This window comes from Carassius carassius, chromosome 18, assembly GCF_963082965.1.
Source record: "Carassius carassius chromosome 18, fCarCar2.1, whole genome shotgun sequence".
In the NCBI taxonomy this organism is placed as follows: Eukaryota; Metazoa; Chordata; class Actinopteri; order Cypriniformes; family Cyprinidae; genus Carassius; species Carassius carassius.
The window spans coordinates 28,818,837-28,845,688 of NC_081772.1; the positions used below are offsets into that span (position 1 = coordinate 28,818,837).

At 38.4% G+C, this 26,852-nt stretch overlaps 1 protein-coding gene across 1 annotated transcript; it reads left to right on the forward strand.

Moving 5' to 3' along the window:
* Positions 1-26,852, forward strand: LOC132092783 (serine/threonine-protein kinase LATS1-like). Its single transcript, XM_059499173.1, has 8 exons — positions 1-183; positions 841-1,275; positions 4,610-4,751; positions 18,929-20,292; positions 23,186-23,768; positions 24,172-24,354; positions 24,704-24,810; positions 24,994-26,852. The coding sequence occupies exons 2-8, from the start codon at positions 928-930 to the stop codon at positions 25,489-25,491; spliced, it is 3,225 nt and encodes a 1,074-aa protein (XP_059355156.1). The 5' UTR covers positions 1-183; positions 841-927; the 3' UTR covers positions 25,492-26,852.

Genomic DNA, 26,852 nt, shown 5'->3' on the forward strand with positions numbered 1-26,852 from the left:
GGGCTCTTGTGACGCGCATGACAGCCGTTGTAAAACTCAAGACGACAGTAAATACCGAAGAGAGGCAGACATTCCGTCAACAAATACATGTATCTGTCAGACACAGCAGAGGAAGTGCTCGCGATTTTAAAGCTCGCAGGGGTCTATACGTGTCCAAAAACGATGCCTCACCAACAGTAAATGGTAGGTGAACGTATTTCGTTCGGTGTATGGTAGCAGTATGCTATCGCCTCAGCTTTAGGCCTCAGTCACCTGTTGCACCGATTCATAAATGATTTATCAGCTGTAAAATAGTCGTTATTCAGTGGGAATAATGTTTAACGTTTTTAAGGGCTTCATGTGGCAATACTATTGCACTCTTCAGCAGTTTCAGGCCGATCTGAATTAACAGAGCGTGAATCAATTGGACACTGCGACTGTGTTTTAAAACCTATAGAGATGCCTAACTAGACATCACAGACACATGCAGTGGGCCGAATTTAGATTAGAGAGAAATTAATATATCTTATTTATCACTGCAGTAGCTTATTATGATCATCACAATCACTGGTGTTGATGGGCTTTTAATTTAGCCTTAAATATTTGTAAGCTTTAGAAAGGCATATCTAGACCTACCACAAAACGAAATGGGGTTTTATGGCCTTGAACTATCAATATCACTAAAAACAAAGTAAAATCCAATGAAGAAACACGTTAAAAAAAGCATAGTCCTTCATTCTTTTCTTTTTTTGAGGATGTCCATGTAGCTGTTACAAGCTTTAATCATTCAGCTGAAGTTATGTTAGTGTTTATAATGATTCTTCTATATTCCCTCATGCATGTTTAATGATGTCTCTGTAGTGTGCAGGCCAAACGCTGAAGTCCAGACAGTCTCACACTTGCACCCAGGAGTCTCTTCTTCACCACCTTGGCACTTAAAATACTTACATGAAGAGGGGCGAGAAACCCGAGGGATACAGACAGATGCGACCCAACACGTTCCCTGCGAGCAGTGGCAATAGTCAACAGATGCTGCAGGAGATCCGAGAGAGCTTGAGGAATCTGTCCCGGTCGGCAGACGTTCCCAGAGCTGACGTGAGCGTTGGGAAGGGACCGCCGGACGATCCCAGACAACAGGGGCGCAGCAACAACCCCAGGAACCCCCAGCATCACCGAGCACTGCAGGAGATCCGTGAATCACTCATACCGTTTGCTAATAAGGCTTCCTCCAGCGGAAACAACGCAGATATCAACAGACACATGCTGCAGAAGCTGCAGGATGCTGGCTTCGATCAGGTAATGGAGCTGGTTGAATCTGGATGGAACATACTGAGATTTTACTGAGAACATACAAGTTTGTATACCCCCCCCACCCCCCACCACCAAATGTGTCATATTAATAATTTGTGCTGGGAGTTTTCTCTACTGTCACTTTATAATTTCACTTATTTGAGGAATGACAGAAATGGTATGTTGCCAGACCAGCTTTGGTTGGAGACACGAGCGCAACGTGTCATTCTCAGATGCTCACTAACACTGAGGGAAGGGCTGCCAGACTATCACAACAAAAACGGCAGGATCTGTAAAAAATAGAGTTCTGGGGGGTAAAATACACATTTTAGGGGCTAAATATCACGTTCTTGTGGTCGCTTAAACCTGCGGAAAGAGTGTTAGAGTAGCTCGGGCCATCCTTAAAAATATTTTGGTTTGCAGTAACAGTAATTTTTTTTTTAAAAAGGGTTGGTAGGTCGGTCTATATATATATATATATATATATATATTTTTTTTTTTTTTTTCAAGTTTCAATGTAAAAAAAAAAAGAAGAAAAAAAAGTAAATTATGGTGATGACGTAGGTATGAATTTAAACAAATTAGCATATCGTGACATCACTGACTGTGTCTTCAACCCGTGGCTTCGGGCGCATCATTGCAAACCTCATTTTGATGCAGGCTATATAGACCACAAACAAATTTAAATCTTTGTCAAAAACATGTTTATTGCATGAATTTCAGGTGAGAAGAAAAAAAATGAGGTACTGTTATACTGTTTTACTTGCATCCACCGCTAGGTATCAATGCAACCTACAAATGAGAGACCGTTTACTTTGCTTTCTTGTGTTGTCACTTTTGTGAAAAAAAAATCCTGTTTGATTTGAGCGACAAGTGATCATTGAATCGATTGTAAAACCGATTTTGCATGTTTAAGTAAGTTTTATACGGCAAATAACACCAAATATAGGTACATCCAAAAGCTTGCATTCAAATTTTAGATGTGCATTAAGGAAGCTGCCTTATGAGCCCCGGTACTTCACAGTCCGTGTTCCATTCCATCTCGCCGCGCGCACAGCCGTGTCTACGTACACAACTTTCAAAGGCGGACGAGCTCGACACACAGTATCTGCTGTCTCATCTTTCACCTCGTGTACGCGCACCGTCCGCGCAGTCTCAAAAAATGCCCGCACGCAGATGATGAAAAGGACATAATGCAGACAGTGTGCGGACGGCCGAAGTATACTTGATCTTTATCAGTGGCGCACGAGATGCGGTGAGGATGTATGTGGCATTGCATTATAAGGTTATGTTAGAATATCCAGTAGAAGCCACTACAAAAAAAGAGAACATCAATGTGGCGAAGATCTTGTTTACATCTCTAGAGGGACACCATTGGACTCGCGTCTCGCACAAGAGAGCTGCATGTTTAGAAAGACATGTAAAATTAATGTATTTAATTTAATATTCAAAAAATATCTCGAGACTTTATGTTGGGTTTTTGTTCCCCATCCCACTGCATCTCATGTTTTTAAGTGAAAAAATGTATTCTATGTTACTGGTTTTCCGCTCTTTTTATTTATTTAACAATGCATGCATACATGACGCTGTTTTTTTTATAGTTCTTTAAGCAACTTAATAATAGGTTCATAAACATTATTTTAAATATTATGTTTTCACAGTCATGTATTCTGATGCTTTAAATAAACATGCAGTAATATTTTGTTCTATGCGCTATCTTGAGGCCTCAGAAGAGAAGCAAAAAGCTTTTCTTCACCCTAACTGAAATTATGCATTTTAAATTCGAATACAATTCCAATTTTGATCATGTTTAAGTAAAAAATGCGAATTTGGTTTTTCAGCTATTTTGACAGCCCTAGGCGATTCTAGCCCGAATCTGTATGAGACTGTCTGAATACCGGCAGAATTCACATTTCTGTTGTAAAAAGAGAAACACTGTGCAGAACTATTATTTGCTGTTATGCTTGTGTTTCCAAAGCTGCAGTTGCTGTGTGACGCGCGCTCCAAAAAACCTAGATGTGCTCCGAGAGAAGGTCGTTAAAATCTATTTCCTATTTTCGTTTTCAAAACTTGTGTTGGTTGGTCCAATCTATTCGTGCAATAGATTTTCGAACACAAAAAGTGACACGGTCACGGTTTTAAACTAGATGGGATAAGGCATGGTTCCAGAACTTCGTGCCAAGTTAAAGCGGTGTCGAGCTGTTTTAATGAATTTTTTAGATGTATTGGGTGCCCGAACCCGTATGACTTTGAACAGTGACCGCGAACATTTTGTTTACTGCAGCCACAGCCATCATTACCAAGCGCGAACCGTTGACTCTGACAGTGAATGAGAGTCTGAGATGAAGCGCACGCATAGTGTGACATCCGTTAACCAATAGTGTAAACATAGATGATGTCACAAGGTTTTTTTTAATTAAAGAAGATAGCCTTCGTTTGTATGTAAGCCTAGGAAATGTATATATTTACAATACTTCAATATAATTAATATTATTTTATTGCTTTTGTATTAGTTGTTTGAAGAGTAAAAAAATTGGTCGGTCTTAACGCATGTTTACAATCGGCAAGTCGGTCAGACTAAAAGCAAAAAAATAAACAAAATTGAGTCTGTCCTAAATTGACAGGGTCGGTCAGGTTACGGCAAACAAGAATATTTTTAAGGATGGCCTCAGTTTGGACTTGGCAACACACTGGGTGTGATACACACATTTCTTTCCAATAAGATTAATTACCTTGTTTGTGTTTTTCTTTCATGTGGTCTACGTGCATAGATGTTGTCAAAACAGATTTTGTTCTCTTACTGTGGTTGTACAGTATTCTCTGTACTGAGAATACTTCAGTAAAGTATGATGTATTGTCTGAAACCCAGACAGGGTGATCAGGACTCAGTGTGAAGCGACTGTCTGTACATTATCCCAATTTGTGCATCGTTGCTTGCCAAATAACTAAAAGTAAAAGGACATATGATATTGATTTGCAGATTATGTTGTTTTGTGATAAGAGCGTGTGCAGTGATACGAGGTGACATGAAACTAGTGCAGCTATGTACTTTATGCAATTATTTGCCTGGGATCGCTGTCAGTTATACATAATCCACAAATGTCATAGACCACAGAATGCCACTCACCAATCACCGGCAAGTGTTCCAGAGAGCAATGAAATAATAAAACATTATTGCACAAATGCCAATAAAAGTTTTGTGAGCTTATGGCTATCTCTATTAGCAGCTCTTGTGCGGGGTTTTAACAGTTTGTATTTAAATGCCAGTTAATGCGTGCCAACGTATTTGATTGATTCTCAGTAGTAATGCATATATTAATGCATGTGTGCATCTGTACAGGCGATGGTGGTTCACGCTCTGAAGCAGACGAACAGTCATAGCGTGGAGGCAGCCATCGAGTACATCAGTAGGATGAACTTCCAGGAGCCTGCGAGGGAGCAGATAACAGCACGTCCTGTCAACACAGCCATAAAAAACCCAGGTAGGTAGAACCACCAGGTAGCCCTTTCCATGATTTGATGTATTAATTTATTTTGATAGCAACATCATAAATAGTTATGAATTGCTGGAATTGTTGCGGGTTGCAGTAAGACATTATGGGGTCAAGATGTAATAGTTCTGTAGTATCTGGCCTGTTGTCTAATCCAGCCTAATTACACTCAGAGTTGTTGTTGTTGTTTTTTTCATCCATATGGCTTGAAACAATGAATCCATAGGTAGTCCATTGAATCCATAAATAGGTTTTTATTTTATTTTTTGCATGGCCTGTTGTTAGAAATATTAAGGTCCTTAACACTTGCTACTTGATTAGTCATTTAGACAGAGTTGTTGTTGTTTTTTATTATTATTATTTGCATGATTTATGACTAGAAATATTGAAACCATATTAGATCTAAATGTGTGTGTGGATGTGTACAAATCTTATTTGTCTTCAGAACAATTAATCTTTTCTTTCTGTTGCCAATGATCTAATGTTTTAGTAAAACTGTTTTATCTAAAACTTATGGTCGATCATGACTGGTTGTGCGTCTGGTTCATGCATCACATTGGTAATGAAAGGTAGAGTGCATTGCATAGAATGAACTACACTGTCACATTGCCAACTTAGTTTAGCTAGGTATTCCAGGCATGCTAAAATTTGCATATTAAATGCTATTCTTGACGTAGCTGTTGATTAGCTATGGTAGAGTTCCAGGAGGAGGACTGAGCACCTCTGAAGAAGAGAATATGGTGTTATCGTAAACCATTACATGGGCATTAACATAAGCAGATAGTTCATGAAAAGAGCAGTATACATAGTAATTATATGAAACAAAAAATGTGCTTGAAGGTGAAAGAGATAATCTTTTCCTCTTTAGTGCTAGTTGTAGCCCAAAGTACACATGACTGAACATCAGAAAGTATGTTGAAAGATACAGTGCAATTACCTGAAATCTTGTAATCACTTAACCAGTGTTTAAAACCTGGGGAGATGTCAGTAAAACAAATGTCACATATTGCATTTACCTCACAAAAGCAATTCAGCGTCCAAAGCTTGTTCCTTGGCTAAAAAGAAAAACTCTAGAGACAATAATTTGGTTAAATATGCTTTGTATCACAGATTTATTAAATTTTAATTAAAGATGCAATGTGTAATATTTACAGCGATCTATTGACAGAAATGAAATATACATAGCTATGTTTTCAGAGGTGTATAAAGGGGTGGTTTACCGTTTTTTTTTTTTTTTTTTTTATTATTATTTCTAGGCTTGATTGTGTTTATGGGCAGAGTGCGAATTACCCCACCATAATTGGGGGGTACTGCTCCTTCACTTCTTCTATGACCTTCATGGTCCACTACCACATCAATCCCCACCATGATCACCAAGTGCAACATGTGTTGATGAAACTACATTTATCGAACTAAAAATATGAAATAATAGAATGTAAAAACAATACTAACCAATTAAAAACAAATTCAAATACTAGCATGTACTATTTAGCCTAGGCTACTTGGCTCTTTTTATGTTTCCACAGGTTTCACTGATGTTGTGTTTTTCAAATTCAGTTTAGTTTTAATTAGTTTTTAAAGTGGGTTTTTTGAAAATGCTTAGTTTTAGTTTAGTTTTTATTAGTTTTAGTGTTAGTTTTAGTCACATCTTCTATACAGAATTCACACCCTATACAAATACCACAGCTGTACAATTTTCACACCCTATACTAAATTTACCCTATACAGTCAATAGCCTACTCGATCTGGCTTGAAGCAGCAAATATTCAGTATAAACGTAAAAAAAATTGACATAACATTATTTAATATTTGAATCACAGCTTTTGACATTGAAAACCACAACCAAAAAGTGAATTTTACCCCAAACTTGCGAATAGTTTACTTTCTAAAGAAGGCTCAATCGCTTCTCGGGTCGACATTAACACACTGACAAAATTATATTCAGAATTTAAAATATTTTTATACCACTTTTTAATGTGTGATTGTGTAAAGGTGTTCACGAGATACCAACCTTTCGCGAACTTGCTTTCAATGTCGAAACAACACTCGTTCTCATGGAGACGCGGTGTGCACGGAGGGGAGGGGCTGTGTGTGTGTGTGTGTGTGTGTGTGTGTGTGTGTGTGTGTGTGTGTGTGTGTGCATGTGAGAGACGCATGAGTGACGGAAGGGAAGGGAAAGGAAAGGAAATGCAGGTGAATGAATACACTGTGTGTTTTAAATAGCGTTAAAAAAATGAAAGACCTTGACAAAGACAAAATCTAAGGACACTTACTCTATAATATTATTTTATTTTAGTTAGTTTTGCCAAACTGTAATGTGTGTCTTACTTTTTTTGTAATGTATGCCTCGTTTTAATTTTTATTTCAGTTAACGAAAATGTTTTCTAGTTTTCGTTTTTCGTTCGTTTTCGTTAACGATTATAACCTTGGACCCCCACCAAAACTTATATTTCTGTAATTCAAACTATGTTTATGGGGGGCAGTCTAACTTGTTCATGCTTTGTTTAAAAAAAAAAAAACACACATTATTTTTCACATAATTTACCTTAATTCCAGACCGCTCTGTTCCTTCTCTCACAAATGAGAGAATTATTTTCCTATGTTTTTATGAAGCCCATTCCTCAGAAATACACAATGGGAGATTTGTTAGCCGGCTCAGTGTGTTGTGATTGGCTTAACCCCCGAGTGTGCGTCTGAACGTCCCGCCCCTCACCTCATTGGCATGTGCTTAGGGCTGGACAATAATTCAATATCAATATTTATCGCGATATAATTTTTTTCAGTAACGTGATAACACTCCGATATTTCGATATAAATTACCATTGTTTCCCATTCATTGATTTATTTGTAGCATTTGACTTCGTTAAATATGAACATTGCAAATAAACATGACTATTGCACATTTTAAAATCAAAATGTGTCGCGGGTGTTTTTTATGAATGTGTATCTGAAGGGAGCCGACTGTCTTCAGAAAAGTTTTGATGCCGTTTTCATTTTATCTGCTAAAGAAGCATTCATGAGCGGAGCTGCTTTGATTAACTACAGCCGTTACTGGAGAAACCACTGGTTCTGCTGCTCTCACAGCGCCTCCTGCTGGTGGACAAGTTTGCATTTTTTAGTCCGTCTGCAAGCAACACTTTTTTTTTTTCTCTCTGCAGCAGCTCAGAGCACTTTTCATACTCTTTATACTTCTAAAGAACATTTGTTTTAATCTATAAGAATAAACAGATTACAGTACCAGTCAAAAGTTTTGAACAGTAAGACTTTTAATGGTTTAAAAAAAAAAAGAAATTTGTACCAAATGTTTTTCTTTTAAAGAATTCTTCTGTTCACAAAGACTGCTTTTATTTGATCCACAGTGAAGCAAAACAGTTTAATTTTTAAAATTTAAATATTTTTACTATTTAAATAAATGCTTTATTTGAAAATGTAGTTTATTTCTGTGATGCGCAGGAGAATTTCTGAGCATCATTACTCCAGTCTTCAGTGTCACATGATCTTCAGAAATCATTCTAATATGATGATTTGCTCATCAATATTTAAAACAGTTGAGTGAGGTTTTTTTTTTTTTTCAGGATCCTTTGATGAATAGAAAGATCCAAATATCAGCATTTATCTGAAATAAAAAGCATTTGTAACAACATGATTTATTTTTTTTTGGGAAAGAAATTATATACATTTTTATTTAGCAAGGATGCTTTAAATGGATCAAACATGATGATAAAGACCTTTTTATAATTTTAAAATTTTTATTTCAGATAAATGATGTTCTTCTGAACTTTCTATTCATCAAAGAAACCTGAAAAAATTCTACACTGCTATTTTAAACATAAATTATTGATTATTGAGCAGCAAATCAGAATATAAGAATGATTTCTGAAGGATCATGTAATGATACTAAAAATATAGCTTTGAAATCACAGGAATAAATTACATTTTAAAATATTTCCAAATACAAGTTATTTTAAATATTAAAAAATGTTTCAAAATGTTACTCTTCTTGATGTATTTTCGATCAAATAAATGCAGGCTAAGTGAACAGAAGATACTTTTTTAAAAACATTAAAAATCTTTGTTCAAAAATTTTTGACTGGAAGTGTATATTAGCCTATAGTCTGAAGTTAAGGATATTAATATAAATTAGGTTAGTCTGAGATGATTATTTGACAGTGATTTCACATTTATTGTTTGTATGAAGGCTAAATACAATATAAAGCTGAACATTAACTTATTTGTGCTGTTTTTCTTTTCTAAAATTACATTTTCTCTTACATCTTGTTTAGACACTGTTTGCCCCCTTATCTTCCAGGCCAGCCCGTAACACCCCTTCTGCCCCTTGGTTATCTGATATTTTACGCGAACACCGTTCTAAGCTTAGAGCTGCTGAAAGGATGTGGCGCAAATCCGAAAATACTGCTGACCTTAATGTGTATCAGTCACTCCTATTTTCCTTCTCTGCTAATGTCTCAACTGCTAAAATGACATACTACCATAACAAAATTAACAATTTGTCTAACTCTCGCATGCTTTTTAAAACATTTTCCTCACTTCTTTGTCCTCCTCCTCCTCCTCCTGCTTCATCTCTAATAGCTAACGACTTTGCCACATTTTTCATTAATAAAATTAAACTCATTAGTCCACAATTTTCCACACCACAATCTCCCTCTGAGGCAGAAGTCTCAAAACTCATTCTTTCTAATCACCCTACTACTTGCCCGCTTGATCCTATTCCATCTCATCTCCTTCAAGCCATTTCTCCTGCAGTTGTAGCTGCACTCACTCACATCATCAACACATCCCTTCAAACTGGTGTTTTTCCCTCATCATTTAGACAGGCACGTATAACTCCACTACTTAAGAAACCCACCCTCAACCCATCTCTTTTAGAGAACTACAGACCAGTTTCCCTTCCTTTCATTGCAAAAACACTTGAACGAGCTGTGCTCAACCAAGTTTCTACATTTCTCACACACAACAACCTCCTTGACAGCAACCAATCTGGCTTCAGAAGTGGACATTCAACTGAGACGGCCTTGCTCTCAGTTGTTGAAGCTCTAAGACTTGCAAGAGCAGAATCCAAATCTTCAGTACTTATCCTGCTTGATCTGTCCTCTGCTTTTGACACGGTTAACCACCAGATCCTCCTATCAACCCTACTGGCAAAAGGCATCTCAGGAACCACACTTCAATGGTTTGAGTCTTACCTATCAGATAGGTCCTTCAAAGTATCTTGGAGAGGTGAGGTGTCCAAGTCACAACATCTAACTACTGGGGTGCTTCAGGGCTCAGTTCTTGGACCACTTCTCTTCTCTGTCTACATGGCATCATTAGGATCTGTCATTCAAAAACATGGCATTTCATACCACTGCTATGCTGATGACACTCAACTCTACCTCTCATTCCATCCTGATGATCCGACGGTAGCTATTCGCATCTCAGCTCAACATTTCTTCCTGGAAGGACCATCACCTTCAACTCAACCTTGCCAAGACAGAACTGCTTGTGATTCCAGCAAACCCATCGTTTCATCACAATTTCACCATCAAGTTAGGCACATCAACCATAACTCCTTCAAAAACCGCTAGAAGCCTTGGAGTTATGATTGATGATCAGCTGACTTTCTCAGACCACACTGCTAAAACTGTCTGATCCTGCAGATTTGCTTTATTCAACATCAAGAAGATCAAGCCCTTTCTTTCGGAACATGCTGCACAACTCCTTGTTCAAGCCCTTGTTCTGTCCAGGCTGGACTATTGCAATGCCCTCTTGGCAGGTCTTCCAGCCAGTTCTATCAAACCTTTACAGTTAATCCAGAGCGTGGCAGCAAGATTAATTTTTAGTGAGCCAAAAATATTACATGTCACACCTCTGTTTATCAATTTGCACTGGCTTCCAATAGCTGCTTGCATAAAATTCAAGGCATTGATGTTTGCCTACAAAACCCACTGGCTCTGCACCCATTTACCTAAATTTGTTACTTCAGACTTATGTGCCCTCTAGAAGCTTGCGTTCTCCAAGTGAACGTCGCTTGATTGTGCCATCCCAAAGAAGCACAAAGTCACTTTAACGGACTTTTAAATTAAATGTTTCCTCCTGGTGGAATGACCTCCCCAACTCAATCTGAGCAGCTGAGTCCTTAGCCATCTTCAAGAATCAGCTTAAAGCCCATCTCTTCCATCTTTATTTGACACTCTAACTTTAACACTCACTATTCTAATTCTATTCTTAGAAAAAAACAATCTAACTACCTTTCTAATCTTTTTTTGTATTCTATTTTCTTTTCATTTATTTATTATGCAATTGTGTGTGTGTGTGTGTGTGTGTGTGTGTGTGTGTGTGTGTGTAAAGACCTCTAAGGCCGGGTTCACACCGCAAGCTGCAGCAGAGCGAAAGCAGCGTGTTAGCAGCAGGTAGGCAGAGCGGAAGCAGCGCGTGCCTATTTTGCTTTCACACCGGCAGCGGAGGCAGCGCGCAACTGAACAGCGGATTTTGGACAGAGTACTCTATAATGGGCAAGTTCGCATTGCTTTATTTCCATTTAAAATACATTTAAATAAAAAGACTTGGCAAGAAGCTTTTTTTAAATTAATAATTTCATTGTAACTTTTGTTGCATCTTTGTTTTGCTGTCTTTGTTTTCCGTGCCGTAAGTGTTGTTGATAGAAGAAAGGCCATTGCGCTATATTTGTTATTAAGGAGACTATGAAAAAGACGCAGACTTTGGGTTCGTCCCATTAACCGACGTAGGAGATAACATGGTGCATATTACCATCTTGTCACTGGGTTTGTTTGCAAGCAAATTTACCAAAGGACACCTTGAAAACCATTTAATACACGGTTTTAAATTCTGTGTATTGTAAATGGTTCACAGCCCTTCCTGCTCATCTTGAAATCAGCATTTACTTGTTTATTATATATACACCTGCTTTTGTTATTTGTGTGCTTATGTAATTTAGAAATTGTAAATAAATGGTTCCAGTTGAATCAATTTTGAATCAAATATTAAGTTGTTTGCTTGTGTGCCAGCGAAAGCGTCAAAAACACTATAAAATTACTTGCCATCTGCAATAAGAACAGCTGCAACTTCATCCCATGCTTTTTCCTTCTCATGCAAGTCTTTGTAAAGTACATTGTGTGGATCCCCATTATTGTCTTTCCAGGTGCACTCTGAAGACCACCGCCTGTGACACCACGTGCTGTTGTTTATGATTGTCAGCATGATGTCAGCACGACATCCTTCTTCTGCCAATATATAGGCCTATTTATAAGAATACGACTACTACTAATAATAATAAATAAATCTCTAAGGCTAAACTAGCAATATCGATTATTTAAAGTTGTTTTTGTATTTCGGCAAAAAAGTTTATTTTTGGATAGAACTAAGTACTTTGAAAGATTTTGTAAAAACAAACAAACAATTATAATAAAAAAAAATAGAAAAATATGTGAATTTAAATATCATAGCCTACATTTTTTATGTAATTTGCTAAAAACACAGTAGATATCATTAATGCAAATTTTGAGCAAAATTACTTTTTCGTTTCAGTACATGTGTATTTTGGCCATGATCATTGTCACTTTATCTTCTATACATATTTTTTTATATTAATTTTCTTTCCTTACTCGAGTTCTTGTTAAAACACCCTAGATGTGCTTATTTTGTGCTTTTAGAGCACTTTTTGTGTGAAATCATATTTATTTTGTCCATCAAAGGTGTACTTTCACTTTAACTGAGCGTCTGCAGCGCAGCAAAAATAGACCCAGCGCCGAAACAATCGCGGCACTGCTGCTTCTGCTCTGCTTCTGCAACGCTCTGCCGCGCAGCCTCTGCGTGCGGTGTGAACGCTCTCATCTGTTAACAATAGGCACCGAAAAAAATACGCGCTGCTTCTGCTCTGCTGCAGCTTGCGGTGTGAACCCGGCCTAACACTAGCTTGCTCTATTCTTTTTTTTTTTATTCTATCTGTTTTCTTTTTATTTATAATATTTTTTAAAAGCCCATGCTACGTGTACTGTTAACCTAACTGAGACTTGTTATAGCACTTATATATCATTGCTCTTTTTGTTGTTTTTGATTGCTTCCACTGTCCTCATTTGTAAGTCACTTTGGATAAAAGCGTCTGCTAAATGAATAAATGCAAATGTAAAATATTATATGGTTTTAAATGAGGTGTCATAGACTTAGTTATGACTAGACATAAATGGGTGATTCTCGCGAAATTAGACTTATGAGGTGTCATGAAACATTTTGATGATAAAAGTAAATGCTATCAAAATAAGAAAGATACAGTTATAAACATCTCTTCATCTACTATTTTGCACATGATTTCAAATTACATCATAAATACAAATTTATTAATTTTTTTCACATTTAAGGGAAAATTTCTCATTACCGCAACGTGTCCATGACTGGATTTGGGTTCTTTGAGGTGGAATTTTTTATAATTAAAAATTATAAAAAATAAAAAGCTTCAGTGCATGTTGTACTATAAACATTTACAGTAAATAAACATGTGGTATTTGGTGATCATTGGTAAATGTAGTAAAAATAATAAGGAATATAAATGTGTCCAAGACCAATTTTCTCATCCTCCGCAACAATTTTCAATCATTGTTTAAGTCCTCAAGGAACTAACATTTTCAAGGAGTTTTGCTGGAAGGGACATAATTGACTGTGACACTCAAGATGGCTACCAGGTAAGCAGTTCTTATTTTTTTTCTCCAGATAAAAGTTAAAATTTTGTTTGTCAAAGTACCTACACAACTTTTTAGTTCTCATTACCGAAACATGAGTTTGTGAAGTTTTAAAAAATGTTGCCGGTTTAATTTTTTGATTACTATATACCCCATTATGGTCTAAATATAAAAAGATAGGGAAAGTTTAGCTAACCCTCATTTAGCTTCCACAGTAAGCAAAAATGTTTAAGGTCGCTCATCCTCCGCAACACCATTATCATTCACCGCAACAATTGAAGGCCTGTTGCGGTGGAGATACTCAATGTTTCAGTAATGAGAAAAAGACTTATGAAGGAGGAACGTGCACTATAACTCTTGCTAATTTCAATATAACTTGATATTTGCCTTAAACACTTCTTGAACAGATTGCGTAAACAAAATAGCTATAACAACCCCCCCAGCAGGGCTCACTAATTTTTCATTTTTATGAAGTGCTTCCACAAAAAGGAGTATGAATGCAGTATAGGCCACCTACTATAAATGTAATATTTAATTAAATTATTTAATTTTTTACTGTAAAACAATGTATTTCTATGTCTTTTTTATAAAATGTTACATTCAATCAAGATGATATTGTATATTTTGTTACAGGCAAGCATCAGTTGAAAAGAAAAGGGCATCAGCGAAAGACAGGCTTGCAAAGCATAGGGAAAAAATATATAGTAATCCAGTGTTTCTTGAGGAGTACAGAAGAAAGGAGAGAGAAAGGTCAGGGGACAGGGCGATAATAGGGAGCAAATATAACTTAGATTAATTGTTTTGACCAACACTTGAACTCATTCCCACACAGACACATGTACGCGCACAGAAACATAAGTACACACACACACAAACACACAGTTGCTGACATGCAAATGTGAAGGCTGACATAATTGTACAGTATACACTATATTGTAGATACACACACTCTCTTTCACTAATATCACACACAGACATGTGTGTGTGCGTGCTTACACTCACACACACACATGCACACACAAACACACACACCTACCATTCATAAATGAAAAATTGTGTGCAAATTGTGTCCAAAGTTTGTTTTTATGTCAGTGCTTACTGCATTTCACCTTTCATTATTTTTTTCTTTTTCAGGTATCGGAAACGTAAAGAAAATGGTAAAATTAAGACTACTCAGGACCTCACAAGTAGACAGCATGAGAGAAAAAAAAATGTGGAAGAAAAATTCGGCAAAATATTACAGAAAAAAAAAAGCAAGAGCAAGCACTTCTAGATCTAACCCCAACATCTTCATTAAGTGAGACAGAAAATTCCTTTGGAAATGAAGAAAAAAACAGACAGGAACTAGACACAAATAATGAAAGTCTGAACAGAACACCAGCAAAAGAAAGTTTAGACCTGAAAGGGCCAATTGAGGCATCCACCCCCCAGAGAACACGGCCAGTCATTAAAAAAAGAGAGCGGGCATCAAGGACTATGGCCAAATTAAGAGCAAAACTAAGGTATGTTGAAGAGAAACTTAGGGCAAAGAAAACACAACTGCTGACACTAAACAGAAAAATTAGAAGGCTGGCGGCTAATAGAACAAAAAGTGCAATGCTACCAGCAAATATTTCACAGAGGATCAGTATCAGAGAGGCTAAAAAGGGACTGATGATCAATAGCAGGCGCAAACAACTTGTCAAGGTTGTGAGCATGTTCCTACATCGGGATGATGTCTCAACTATCATAAATGGCAAGTCTGGAGAGATTCGTCGTAAGGGACAAATTTATAGAAAAAGAGCACTCACAGACACCTTGGCAAAACTCCATCAACGCTTCCTTGTTGAACATCCTGAGCAAACAGTGTCCAAAGCTCAGTTCTTTAGATTGAGGCCATTTTGGATTATTAGGCCTAAAGTTAAAGACAGAGAGACGTGTGCATGTAAAATACATGAGAACATTGGCTTTAAATTAAAAAGAATGCAACAACTGGGTATCATTGAAACATCAAGCCCAGAGGATCTTGTGGAGTCCAGTGTGTGTGACACTGGCAACATGTCCTGCATGTACGGCAGATGTAAAAAATGCATTGAAAAGACCTTTCCCACATCCTTAGATCCTCTCACTCAGGGGAACACTGTCATCTGGCAAGAGTGGGTCACAAGGTCTGTCACTGTAACAAAGACCCTCAAGGATGGATCTACAGAGGAAAGGCAGACAAAGAAAACGGTACTCGAAAAACGTATCTCATCCATTGAGCGGTTGCTGGCCCTAACAACAGAACACCTTCCAGGTTTTGCCATTCACATGTTTAATGTCAAGAACCAATATTTGTCATTGAAAGCAATGAAAGATACCCTGACAGATGATGCTGTTGCTGTACATGTGGATTACAGCGAAAATTACAGCTGCAAATATGCCAAAGAAATCAAGGACACCCATTTTGGAACTGGGAATGATCAGGTAACCCTCCACACCGGGGTACTCTATCTCAGTAGGGGCAGAGTGGAAGCCTTCGCATCCCTCTCATCATCTCTACAGCACGATGCAGTGGCAACCTGGGCTCATCTTGACCCAGTGCTGAGATACATACGAGGAAAGTATCCTGAAGTCCACAACCTACATTTCATTTCAGATGGCCCAACTTCCCAGTATAGAAACAAAACATCTTTCTATCTAGCCTCCACTGTGCCCTTTATGCATGGATTTGAATGGGTGACCTGCAACTATACTGAGGCATCACATGGCAAAGGTGCACCAGATGGAGTTGGTGGGGCCTTGAAAAATCTCTGCATTTTACCTGACATATGGGCAAAACACAAGAAATGCTCATGAATGAGTTACAGTTGAGGGAAAACATGATTGGTACAGAGCAGTCGTTCCAGTTGTTTGTTTTAGTTGTTTGACCAACTCATAAATCGAGTTGCTGCTATTCAAGTTCTTCACATTAAATTATTCTCAGAAAAAGGTTGTGTGGTTCAATGTCAGGACCAAAGTGTTTTTGCTAAACAAAATTCTTTTTACAAGAGCACATGATGCTGTTACATTTAAATGTTCTCAGGACCACATGACGATATGTTACATTGAAAAAGTTCTCATTACATGGTTGTATGTTTAACTAGAATGATAAAATGTATACTAATGGTTGTATAATTGTTAGTACTTCAGTGTAGGCTACATGACATGATTCTTAAGAAGAGCATAAGATTGTAACTTGTTAACACAAGGCATGGTACTGCGATGATTACTATAAATGAGAAAATGAAACACTGTTTATGAAATAAATGTTCTTTTAAAAATTGTATGAGTATTAAATATGTAAAATAGGTTTAGGCATCAAACCCCTTTGTCAACAGTGAATGTGTGAGCTAAATATCATTTCCGAAACATTGATCCTCATTACCGAAATGGCATTTTCATTACCGCAACATCTATATTTTTTACAAATTAAGCAATAATTAGATAATCATACTTTGTTTTAAAATGTATATACATATTATACAACACTGCTTATTTAAGGTCTGCTACATGACAAATGTGTATGGTATCTTTTAGTAAAACAATTAAATAAAAGAAATTGTAAATCATCACGCATGTTTCGGTAATGAGAGAAAATAAGGATATTACAAAAAATAATAAATATGAAAAAGTAATCTCTCCAGAGTTTTACATAGCTTTGAGCATGAGTAATAAGGGTCTACTTTAACATTAGCCAAAAATACAAATTTTTAACCATATATTTAATGTAATGTCATGTTGCGGTAATGATAATATTTTATGGACTTCATCTAAAAAATTATATAGGAAATATTTTTTTAAATCTTCTAAAAATAATGGTTATAGTAAGTTCAGACCTCAATCTTATATGTGCAAAAAGAAAATTGGCTTCAAGGGCATTTTAAAAATTCTGATGCTAGACACCTTCTATATCTGGATTTCATGAGAATCACCCAAATAAGTTTGTATGCACAGAAATCTGTTGTTGGCGTTTTTGGCCATTTTTACAAGGCTTTTTTAATAGTGCTCATATCGATATCGGAAATTATATAGTATCGACCGAAATGAAGAAATATATTGTGATATAAATTTTGCCCATATTGTCATACTGCGGTTGTATTTGTAAACAATGGCGTCTATATTGCTTATCAGTCTGAGTCCGATTGAGAGTAGAGAATATTAATGAAGAGGATCTCGCAGAACCTGTGCAGGCATGGCTCTTAATGGTGTGTTTGTTTCTTGTTGTCTCATACTTTTAGATAAGCTATTATTTGTAAATGCTACTGCTTCTGTTAGCTTTTAATATACGGTTGTATCCTGATTAAAGCTTTAAAACAGGACAGCAACCGTACGCGCATCCGTGTATAACACTTCTCATTGCTTGGTGAAAATAAAGTTTGTTGGAGCTGATCTGACAATCTGAATGAGAGCGAGAGAGATGCAGAGCGACAAAAGGACCTGTATTAAGAGCCGCTGCTTTAGAACATTGATTTTGAAACTTGTGAATCCATCAGAATCGTTAGAAGATAAAATTGCGATTTTAAAAATGAATAGTTTTTTACGTGCACCCCTAGTTTTCTCTTCCTCTTCTTTAAAGCAGCACAGCATGGCCTCGCCCCCTTCATTAAATGTTCCTGGGGCCGGGGGTTCATCTGGGTTCGTGATGTATCTGACCCGGGAAGTAACTCGTTGTAGTCCATTACCAACCATTTTTGTAGGCACTAAACTGCCAGAATTTTTAAAGAAATTTCAGCGCTGCAACTGCAGATATTGTTTATGTTCAATAAGCAACATTGCACACTAACTAACATTTAAAAAAAGTCAAACCCCAATCAACCACCCCATTTGTCAGTAAAGCCGGTTCCCTGATTACCGCTAAATTGCCATCAGCTGCGGTAATCAGGGAACCGGCTTTACTGGCAAATTGCGCATGACAATCAAATGCTATATATCGCCCATCCCTACCTTAGATTGAACAATTTCTATCTACATACACCGCGGGTCCCCTTACATGGAAGTCGCCAACATGTTTGTACAGTAGCCCTAAACAGACAAACTGCTCTACAGAGCGCATTTTGTCACTTTGTTGTTCTTGCAAACAAAACACTGTCACAATGATGAACAAGTACATTAACATTTGCAATAACATTGATTTATTGAATAAGTAAATATAATTCCTTAATTTACCTTTTGTAAAGAAATCTCATTGCTCTTTGCACCTTTAATTTCTAATGTTTTGATGTACGTTTAAATGGGCGTCATAAACCATTATATGACAGCCACTTTTTAAATGAAACGTAATATCATTAAATGTAAATACCTTTTAATGTTATATTAATGTACCAATTGATAGGGTTCCCTGTAAAGCTTTAGCTGACTTTTAATTTTTCCTAAGAGGGATAATTCACCTAAAATCTAAATAAATATGATTGTTTACAGGACTTTGGAAATTCTGCTTAGGTTTCTGTTGTTGATTTATGTATGTGTCCTCTCTAGGTCCATCCCAAATTACACCGACAGTGTTGCGGCGCAAGAGCTGGAAGGGTTCAAAGGAATCTCTGGCCCCACAGCGACACAGTGCTCTAATGAATGATGGCATGATTTATCGTCCCAGTAGCCCTGGACCTCAAAGCGACCTCTCACGGCCTGCTACCTTTCCTCAAAATCTTGCTGCTGGAGCTAGCGGTCAACGAGTGAATCCTCCCCTCCCACGGCAGGTGCGTAGCATCACTCCTCCTCCCAACTCATGGGACTCCAATCCCTCAACCAAGCGTTATCCTGGGAACTCGGATTACATGGTGCCTCAGCTCTCTCCTGTGCCTCAGGTGCCCCGCCCCGATGGCTATATAAACCCTCCATCCCAGGCGCAGCAAGGGATCAGTCCAGTGTCTGTGGGTCGGCAACCCATCATCATGCAAAACCCCGGGGGCAACAAGTTCACCTTCCCTCCATCCTGGCCTCAGAATGGCAACATACAAAGTGAGTATGTGGGCATTAATAGCAGTGGTCGGCAGCCACTCCCGCCTCCCTATTCCATGAACCAGACTAGCAGACAGAGTCCCACGGCCCAGCAGATGCAATCCAGCGCTCTTGCTGCAACCTCAAATGGAGCCAACCGCAATAGCCACAACCTTGATATGTACAACCTTGGGGTACTACCCCAGGTCAGACCTTCTGTGCAGCAGCCTCAGACTTCCCCTGGTCACAGCACCAATCTGGACGTTCCTTTGTCATGGCCCCACAGTGTGCCGGGACGCTCCAACTCCTTCACCAATGCCCAGCCCAGTGGACGTCAGTGTCCATCTGTGCCCAACTCTCAACCTTCCGGCACGACTGTCACCACCATTACCCTGGCCCCCATTTTGCAGCCGGTGAAGAGTATACGTGTGCTGAAGCCAGAGCTGCACACTGCTGTGGCCCCTACGCACCCACCTTGGATACAGCAGCCACCGCCTCCATCCTCCGCTTATCAAGAGCCGTCTGCCCCCACGGCTGCCCCCGAAGTCCCCAGCTACCAAGGTCCACCCCCTCCTTATCCTATACACCTGCTACAGCATCTGCCCAACCCCGGCCCAAAACCCAGCAACAAAGAGGAGGATGGAGTCGACAACGACACTGACAGCACCTGCTCCAGCGAGCGTACTGAGGGCTTGGAGGAATGTGAAAAGAAACAGATCACAACATCTCCCGTGCCGGTGAGGCGTTGGAAACGTAACGAGGAGCGCAAAGGGGACAGCAGAGTTCCCATGTACTCCCCGCAGGCTTTCAAGTTCTTCATGGAGCAGCATGTGGAGAACATCCTGAAGAACCACCAGCAGAGGATCCGAAGGAAGAAGCAGTTGGAGAGCGAGATGCAGCGGGTTAGCATGCAATTCTTCTCACAATGTTCTTTGCTTCTCCGCTCTGCTGATTATTTCCTATTGACTTCTAACTTTTCCCATCTTTCTTCCATTATTCTTTCCTTCCCTTTTATTCTCCCTATTCTCCTCTTGTCTGTCTGTCTTGCATATCTTTTAGTCTGTGGATCTCCTTCGTAAGCCTACTTTTTTTTCTATGTGTGATCACCTCGGTTTCATAGTTTAAAGATTTCTTCTGGAGTAATCTTCACTCAAGAGTGGTAAAGTAAGACTCAATTAGTAAGTTAGACCGCATGTGTATGTTCCTCGAATGTTCTTATGAGCTCCGTTCTAAAGCCTAGTGAGCTGCCTAGTGAGCTGCCTACTTAGAGCACATTTTAGGCCATAGGTGCTTGTACGGTGAGTGTGATTTCACCAAGTACAACATGTTCCTGGATCAACATTCCAATCAACCAATCAGAATAGAGAGATAACTTTTAAGGAAATATCTGTTTTAGGCTTTAAATCAGAGTTAGGTGCTTCTACACCCTTGTTAATCAGCTATCATTTCCCTCTGATTTTAGGAATAAATTATGGGTAAGGTTAGGTTTGGGGTAGGGATTGGGTTTAGTCTATATTTTTGAACAATAATGTTGATCCAGGAACATGTCTTACTTGGCAAAATCACAGCGAACGTGCTTGTACATCGCAAAGGCTGTTATTAAAGTCAGGCATTGTAATACCGTATTTTTCGGACTATAAGTCACTCCGGAGTATAAGTGGCATCAGTCCAAAAATACGTCATGACGAGGAAAAAAACATATAAGTTGCACTGGACTATAAGTCTCATTTATTTTGAACCAAGAGAAAACATTACCCTCTACAGCCACGAGAGGGCGCTCTATGCTTTCTTTGGTAGGCTACAGGAGCACTGAGCAGCATAGAGCGCCCTCTCCTGGCTGTATACGGTAATGTTTTCTCTTGGTTCATATCTATTGGTTCATGTCAAATTAATTTTGATAATTAAGTCGCACCTGACTATAAGTCGAAGGACTAGCCAAACTATGAAAAAAAGTGTGACTTATAGTCTGGAAAATACGGTACCTCTCCTGCAAAGTCAAAAATTTAGGATGCAGATAATGCAATCCCAGAATGCAATATGATTCAAATATTTTTATGCTAACCAGAATATTGTGTTGTTACGTTAGCCGTTTACTAATACCAATTCTTTGTTAAAATTAAGGCAAGTCTCCTGTGCCATTATGTGATGAGTAGGGTCAATATGTGACTATTCAAATCGGTTGAGATGCCAAACACATCGTGATACATTTGGAATAGGAGTTTATATAAATTTATCTCTGAGGGGAACGGACTATCTAAAAAACTTTGTGGTATTTTCTTTTCATCTTGCCTCTGAACAGTGCATATTAAAGTAGTGTTCATAAGCGCAGCTCTGCTTTGTTTACAGCAGTAACACAGGAAACACTGTATCATTGCTGTTCATGAGCACCACCTGCAGTCAGAGAGTGAATCTTCGCTTCATTCAGAGCTCCTGCTGTTTTGTTCAGATGTTTTATGTAGTATATTTTCACAAACTGAAGTCAGACCATTCTGTTTTTGCTTCAAATTTCAAAATTATATATTCTAATTTAAATTAATAAATAATCATGCTGCATCTTTGTTTAGATCATGATTAAAATCCAGTGGTTCCCTCTAATTTTAAATGAAAAGAGCAAAGACAAAGCCTTAGGTTTTTTTTCTTTTATTTGTGTAACTTGTTTTAAAATTAATTTTGTTTTGTTACATTTCAATTTCACAAAGAAAAGTGCATCAGTAGCCTAATAAAATGACACCTTTTCATTTACTATATAATGTCTTCAATCTCATTTTATATATATAAAAAAGTGACGAAATCAAATCGTGAAATCAAAATTGTGAATCAAATCATGAGTTGAGTGAATGGTTACATCCCTAGTGATGAGTGCCATTTGTGTGACACACAGAATCGCTGCCTACGAAGAGCACTTCATATTGGCTGCTTCAAGTTCTGTGATTAGGAGAGCTATCTATCTAGACATTAGACTGCGAGGCAGCTCACTGGGCTTTAGGACGAATCTACCGTCTTAAGGGTTTCCTGCAGCTCTGTTCACATCTATGCCTATGTGGTGTCTGTCCTGCCTTTTCACATTTTCTGTGCTGATTGGTGAGTGTTGGGTAGTGATGTATATGAATGGAGCACAGTACTACTCTTTTACTGGTAGATAAAGTAGTATTAGTTTAGACAAAATATTTTAAAAAAGAAACGTACAGTACAGAATTTATTATATGATAGATCATATAAACCTGAAGTGTTCTGTGGGTGTATAGTTCTTAAACCCACCTCAAACCTTGTATTTTATTGTTACTGCACCTGTGGTTAAGGTCCAGTTCGGTGGGCTACTGGCTTTATTTGGATGTGTTCATGTTTAGTGTTATGATCCTACCATTTCAATAAAATACAACCCAATTTCAGTAAGATTTCAGGTTGGGTTCCTGCCGGAGAAGTGACAAAAGCATATGAGATGCATACTTGTGTATTGAAATGCACATGAAATGAAATCTAAATGGAAATATTAGTCATGCTGAGGGAAACAAACTACAGTTGAAATTCAAGCAAGATCCAAATTAGGTTTTCTATGTGATTTTGATCACTGTAGGCAACCCTGTGCATTGCATGTGTGGCTGTTTTTCAGTGCTGAATGCTGTTTGCCAAAGTTGTGAATATTGCATGATTTAATGGTTTTTTATGTTGTCTCAGATAATTTCAGAAGTTAATTTAATCTTTGTCTTTGTGTGTGGTGTGAGTGAGTTTGTCTGTATTTATGGATGAGCATCTGTTTTGTGAGAGCTGTTGTCTTAACGCGTGTTTTGTGTTCAGGTGGGACTCTCAAGTGACGCTCAGGAGCAGATGCACATGATGCTGTGCCAGAAAGAATCCAACTACATCCGCCTCAAGCGCGCCAAAATGGACAAATCCATGTTTGAAAAGATCAAGACTTTGGGAATCGGGGCGTTTGGAGAAGTGTGTTTGGCTCGGAAAGTGGACACGGGAGCGCTGTATGCCATGAAGACCCTCCGTAAGAAAGATGTCCTATTGCGGAACCAGGTGGCCCATGTGAAAGCTGAGCGGGATATTCTCGCTGAAGCTGATAATGAGTGGGTCGTCCGGTTGTACTACTCATTTCAGGATAAAGACAACTTGTATTTTGTCATGGACTACATCCCTGGTGGGGACATGATGAGTCTTTTGATAAGAATGGGCATTTTCCAAGAGGACTTGGCTCAGTTTTACATTGCAGAGCTCACCTGTGCTGTGGAAAGCGTCCACAAAATGGGTTTCATCCATCGAGACATCAAACCTGACAACATCCTAATTGATCGTGATGGACACATTAAACTGACAGATTTTGGCCTGTGCACTGGCTTCCGATGGACTCACGACTCCAAATACTACCAAAGTGGTGAGCCTAACTGCTCGAAGACCTTTTATTATAGTCAAATAGCTACTTTATAAAATCTTGCCAATAGTTCGCGCAATATGTCAATGCATTACACACATTAGTATTAATAGGTGTATTACATTAGTGTTAATGAAGTTTACAAATAAGTTTCAATAGATATGAAAAAGAAGTGTCACCATTTGAAGTCCCGGTCAAAAAGCTTCCTTAAAAGTGAGTTGTGGTGAGGAAAAATCACATTCAGGTCTGACTTTATTCTGACGAAACAGTCATTTTTCACCATCACATCAAAGCGACTGTTAATATTTCTAGTTCCTGAATATATTGTTGAATGGAACATTGGAGAATTGATAAAGGGCTTTGGTTCAGTCTTAAGATGTTTCTTTCTGTCTCTGTGACCTGTCAGGTGATCATGTGCGTCAGGACAGTATGGACTTCAGTAAGGAGTGGGAGGATAGTGCTAACTGTCGCTGTGGAGACCGACTGAAGCCACTGGAGCGCAGAGCCGCTCGACAGCATCAGCGCTGCTTGGCACACTCATTGGTGGGCACTCCCAATTACATCGCCCCTGAGGTTCTGCTGCGCACAGGTATGTCAGACAACTGCATGTGAACCGTAGTAAAGGTTATTTATCAAGCACTTTTCATGCAGTTACAAAGATTGCTTGATGAAGAAATACAATGTTTAAAGGTCACACATAAATAATATACTCCCTCGCATTTCATTCCAAACCTAGAAGACTTTCTGTCTTCAGATCGGATTTAAGACAAGATGTCCTTTTAAGTAGCCTATAGCTTGGACAAAATGCGGTGCAGTTCTTTGTGAAATTTAAATGTCAAATAACAAAACTAAATCAGGTAAATAACACAATTCAAATCTTTTTTTGATTTAAGTGATATGATTTGTTCAATCTATTTATTTCTTTTGTTCAATCCTAGGTTACACCCAGCTCTGTGATTGGTGGAGTGTAGGTGTTATCCTCTATGAGATGGTAGTCGGTCAGCCTCCTTTTCTGGCAACAACTCCTCTTGAGACCCAGATGAAAGTGAGAATATATGTTGGTCCTTTGAGGTGGATGAGTGTTTGGTCTCATCATGTTGTAACACACATATACAGCAGAGTTGATATTGGTCAGCGGATGCTGTCAGTCAGTGCCGTTATCAGCTCTATGTTTGCATGTTTACACACAGAGTTAAATAATCTTGCTTTGTGGTTGTGTCCATCTCAGGTGATAAACTGGCAGACGACCCTACACATCCCCCAGCAGGCCAAGCTGAGTCCGGAGGCCACCGACCTGATCCTGAAGCTCTGCCGTGGCCCGGAAGACCGCCTAGGGAAAAATGGAGCTGATGAGATTAAAGCCCATCCCTTCTTCAAAAGCATCGACTTCTCCACAGACCTGCGGCAGCAACACCATGCGCCTTACATCCCCAAAATCACACACTGCACTGACACCTCCAACTTTGACCCCGTTGACCCCGACAAGCTCTGGAACGATGACACTGACAGCAACCATGACACACTCAACCGCTGGTTCAAGAACGGCAAGCACCCCGAGCACGCCTTCTACGAGTTCACCTTTCGCCGCTTTTTCGACGACAATGGCCACCCGTACAGCAGTCCCAAGCCCATCGAGTGTGAGGATTCAGACGGGGAGGAGGACGAGCCGGTCAACCAATCCAAGGGGTTCGGACCTGAGCAGGGGCGGGATTTAGTCTATGTTTAGTGTGAATGTGTTTGTGTGGGAGAAACTAACAAGAAATCAAAAGAAACCAGCCAGAAATTATATTTTATACGAGCACGAATAAAGCAAGCCTGTAATGTAGGACCATTCATATCAGCATTGTGATTATTTTCATGACAAGTACATTTCAAACCTCAATTTTTCATTACTGTAATGCAAACAAATATATCTAATAATAATTATACATCATAGTAGTATTTTTTTTTTCTTGCTGCCTTTATGCTGGTGTGAAGAGATAATGCACGACTTTGCATTAGTCATTTTTTTATGTAATTAAAATTTTTAGAGTAATGCAATTAAAATAATGAAAATGAAGGGATTTTGGGTTCAAATGTGTTTAATTCTCATGAATATGGCAACAATTTTAAATGGCCTAAAAACTGGCTGATTTTTATTATGCAAAATAAATTCTTATTTCTTTTGATTTATTGGTAACATCGGGGCATATTTTTATGAGACGCACCTGTAGGATGTGTTTTTATATGTTTGTGTTTGTTTCTCTCTTCCATCTTTGGTGGTGACTGGTTGAGTCTGTCTTGACACTTTGTGCTGTATTTATTATTTTTTATTCAGGATGCACTTGTCTTGTGCCTTTTAAAAAACTGAGAATCTAATGATGCAGTGGAGCTTTGTATTTTTACACTAATTTATTCAAAGACTTTTTTTAATGGTAGCTGAAACAAGTTGAGTATTTTCTTCCTGAAATAATATCTTAATTTATGATTGTGCGGATTTGTTTCTCATTCTTACCGCCACACAGGGACTTTGATTCTATGCTTTCTTTTACCAAAACTATGAGGGAGATCATGTACGCTGGTAAATTTAGCTGATTATATGAGTTTCCCAGATTAAACTTTGTAAATTGTTGCTATGCGTGTGTTTTTTTTTTTATACACATATAAACTGTATATATCAGTTGCAGTGTAAACTAGTACTTTTCTCGGTTCTTAGTCCCAAAGGTTTAGGAAAGAAACCATGGGCTAGATCCTGTTCTGTTTCACAGGATATGATGTTGAAACATGTTCTATGGTACATATCACTACAGATCCTGAGCAGAACACATTTGAGAACCCTGCTCTGGTTTCTCTTTGTCATGAAGAGAACTTGCTGTGTCACTACCAAAGCCTTCTGTTTTTCTGCAAGAACTGTCTCCTGGTGTCATCGTTTTATATTTTTCTGAAATCTCTCAGATATACTGTGCATCTTATAATGTAATAAACTAATTTTCTTTGATTAAACTGGTTCTCTTAGACCCAGGAAAAGCATCTGTAGCTACTTTGAGTGTAAATTTGCCTTGAATGGGAAAGAAGATGGGGTGGTGATAAATAAAAGCACAAACCACA

Coding starts and splice junctions, on each gene's coding strand:
- LOC132092783 (XM_059499173.1), top strand. CDS start 928: ATGAAGAGGGGCGAGAAACCCGAGGGATACAGACAGATGCGACCCAAC. Junction 23,769..24,171: donor CTCCAAATACTACCAAAGTG/GTGAGCCTAACT, acceptor GTGACCTGTCAG/GTGATCATGTGCGTCAGGAC. Junction 24,811..24,993: donor CTCTTGAGACCCAGATGAAA/GTGAGAATATAT, acceptor TGTCCATCTCAG/GTGATAAACTGGCAGACGAC.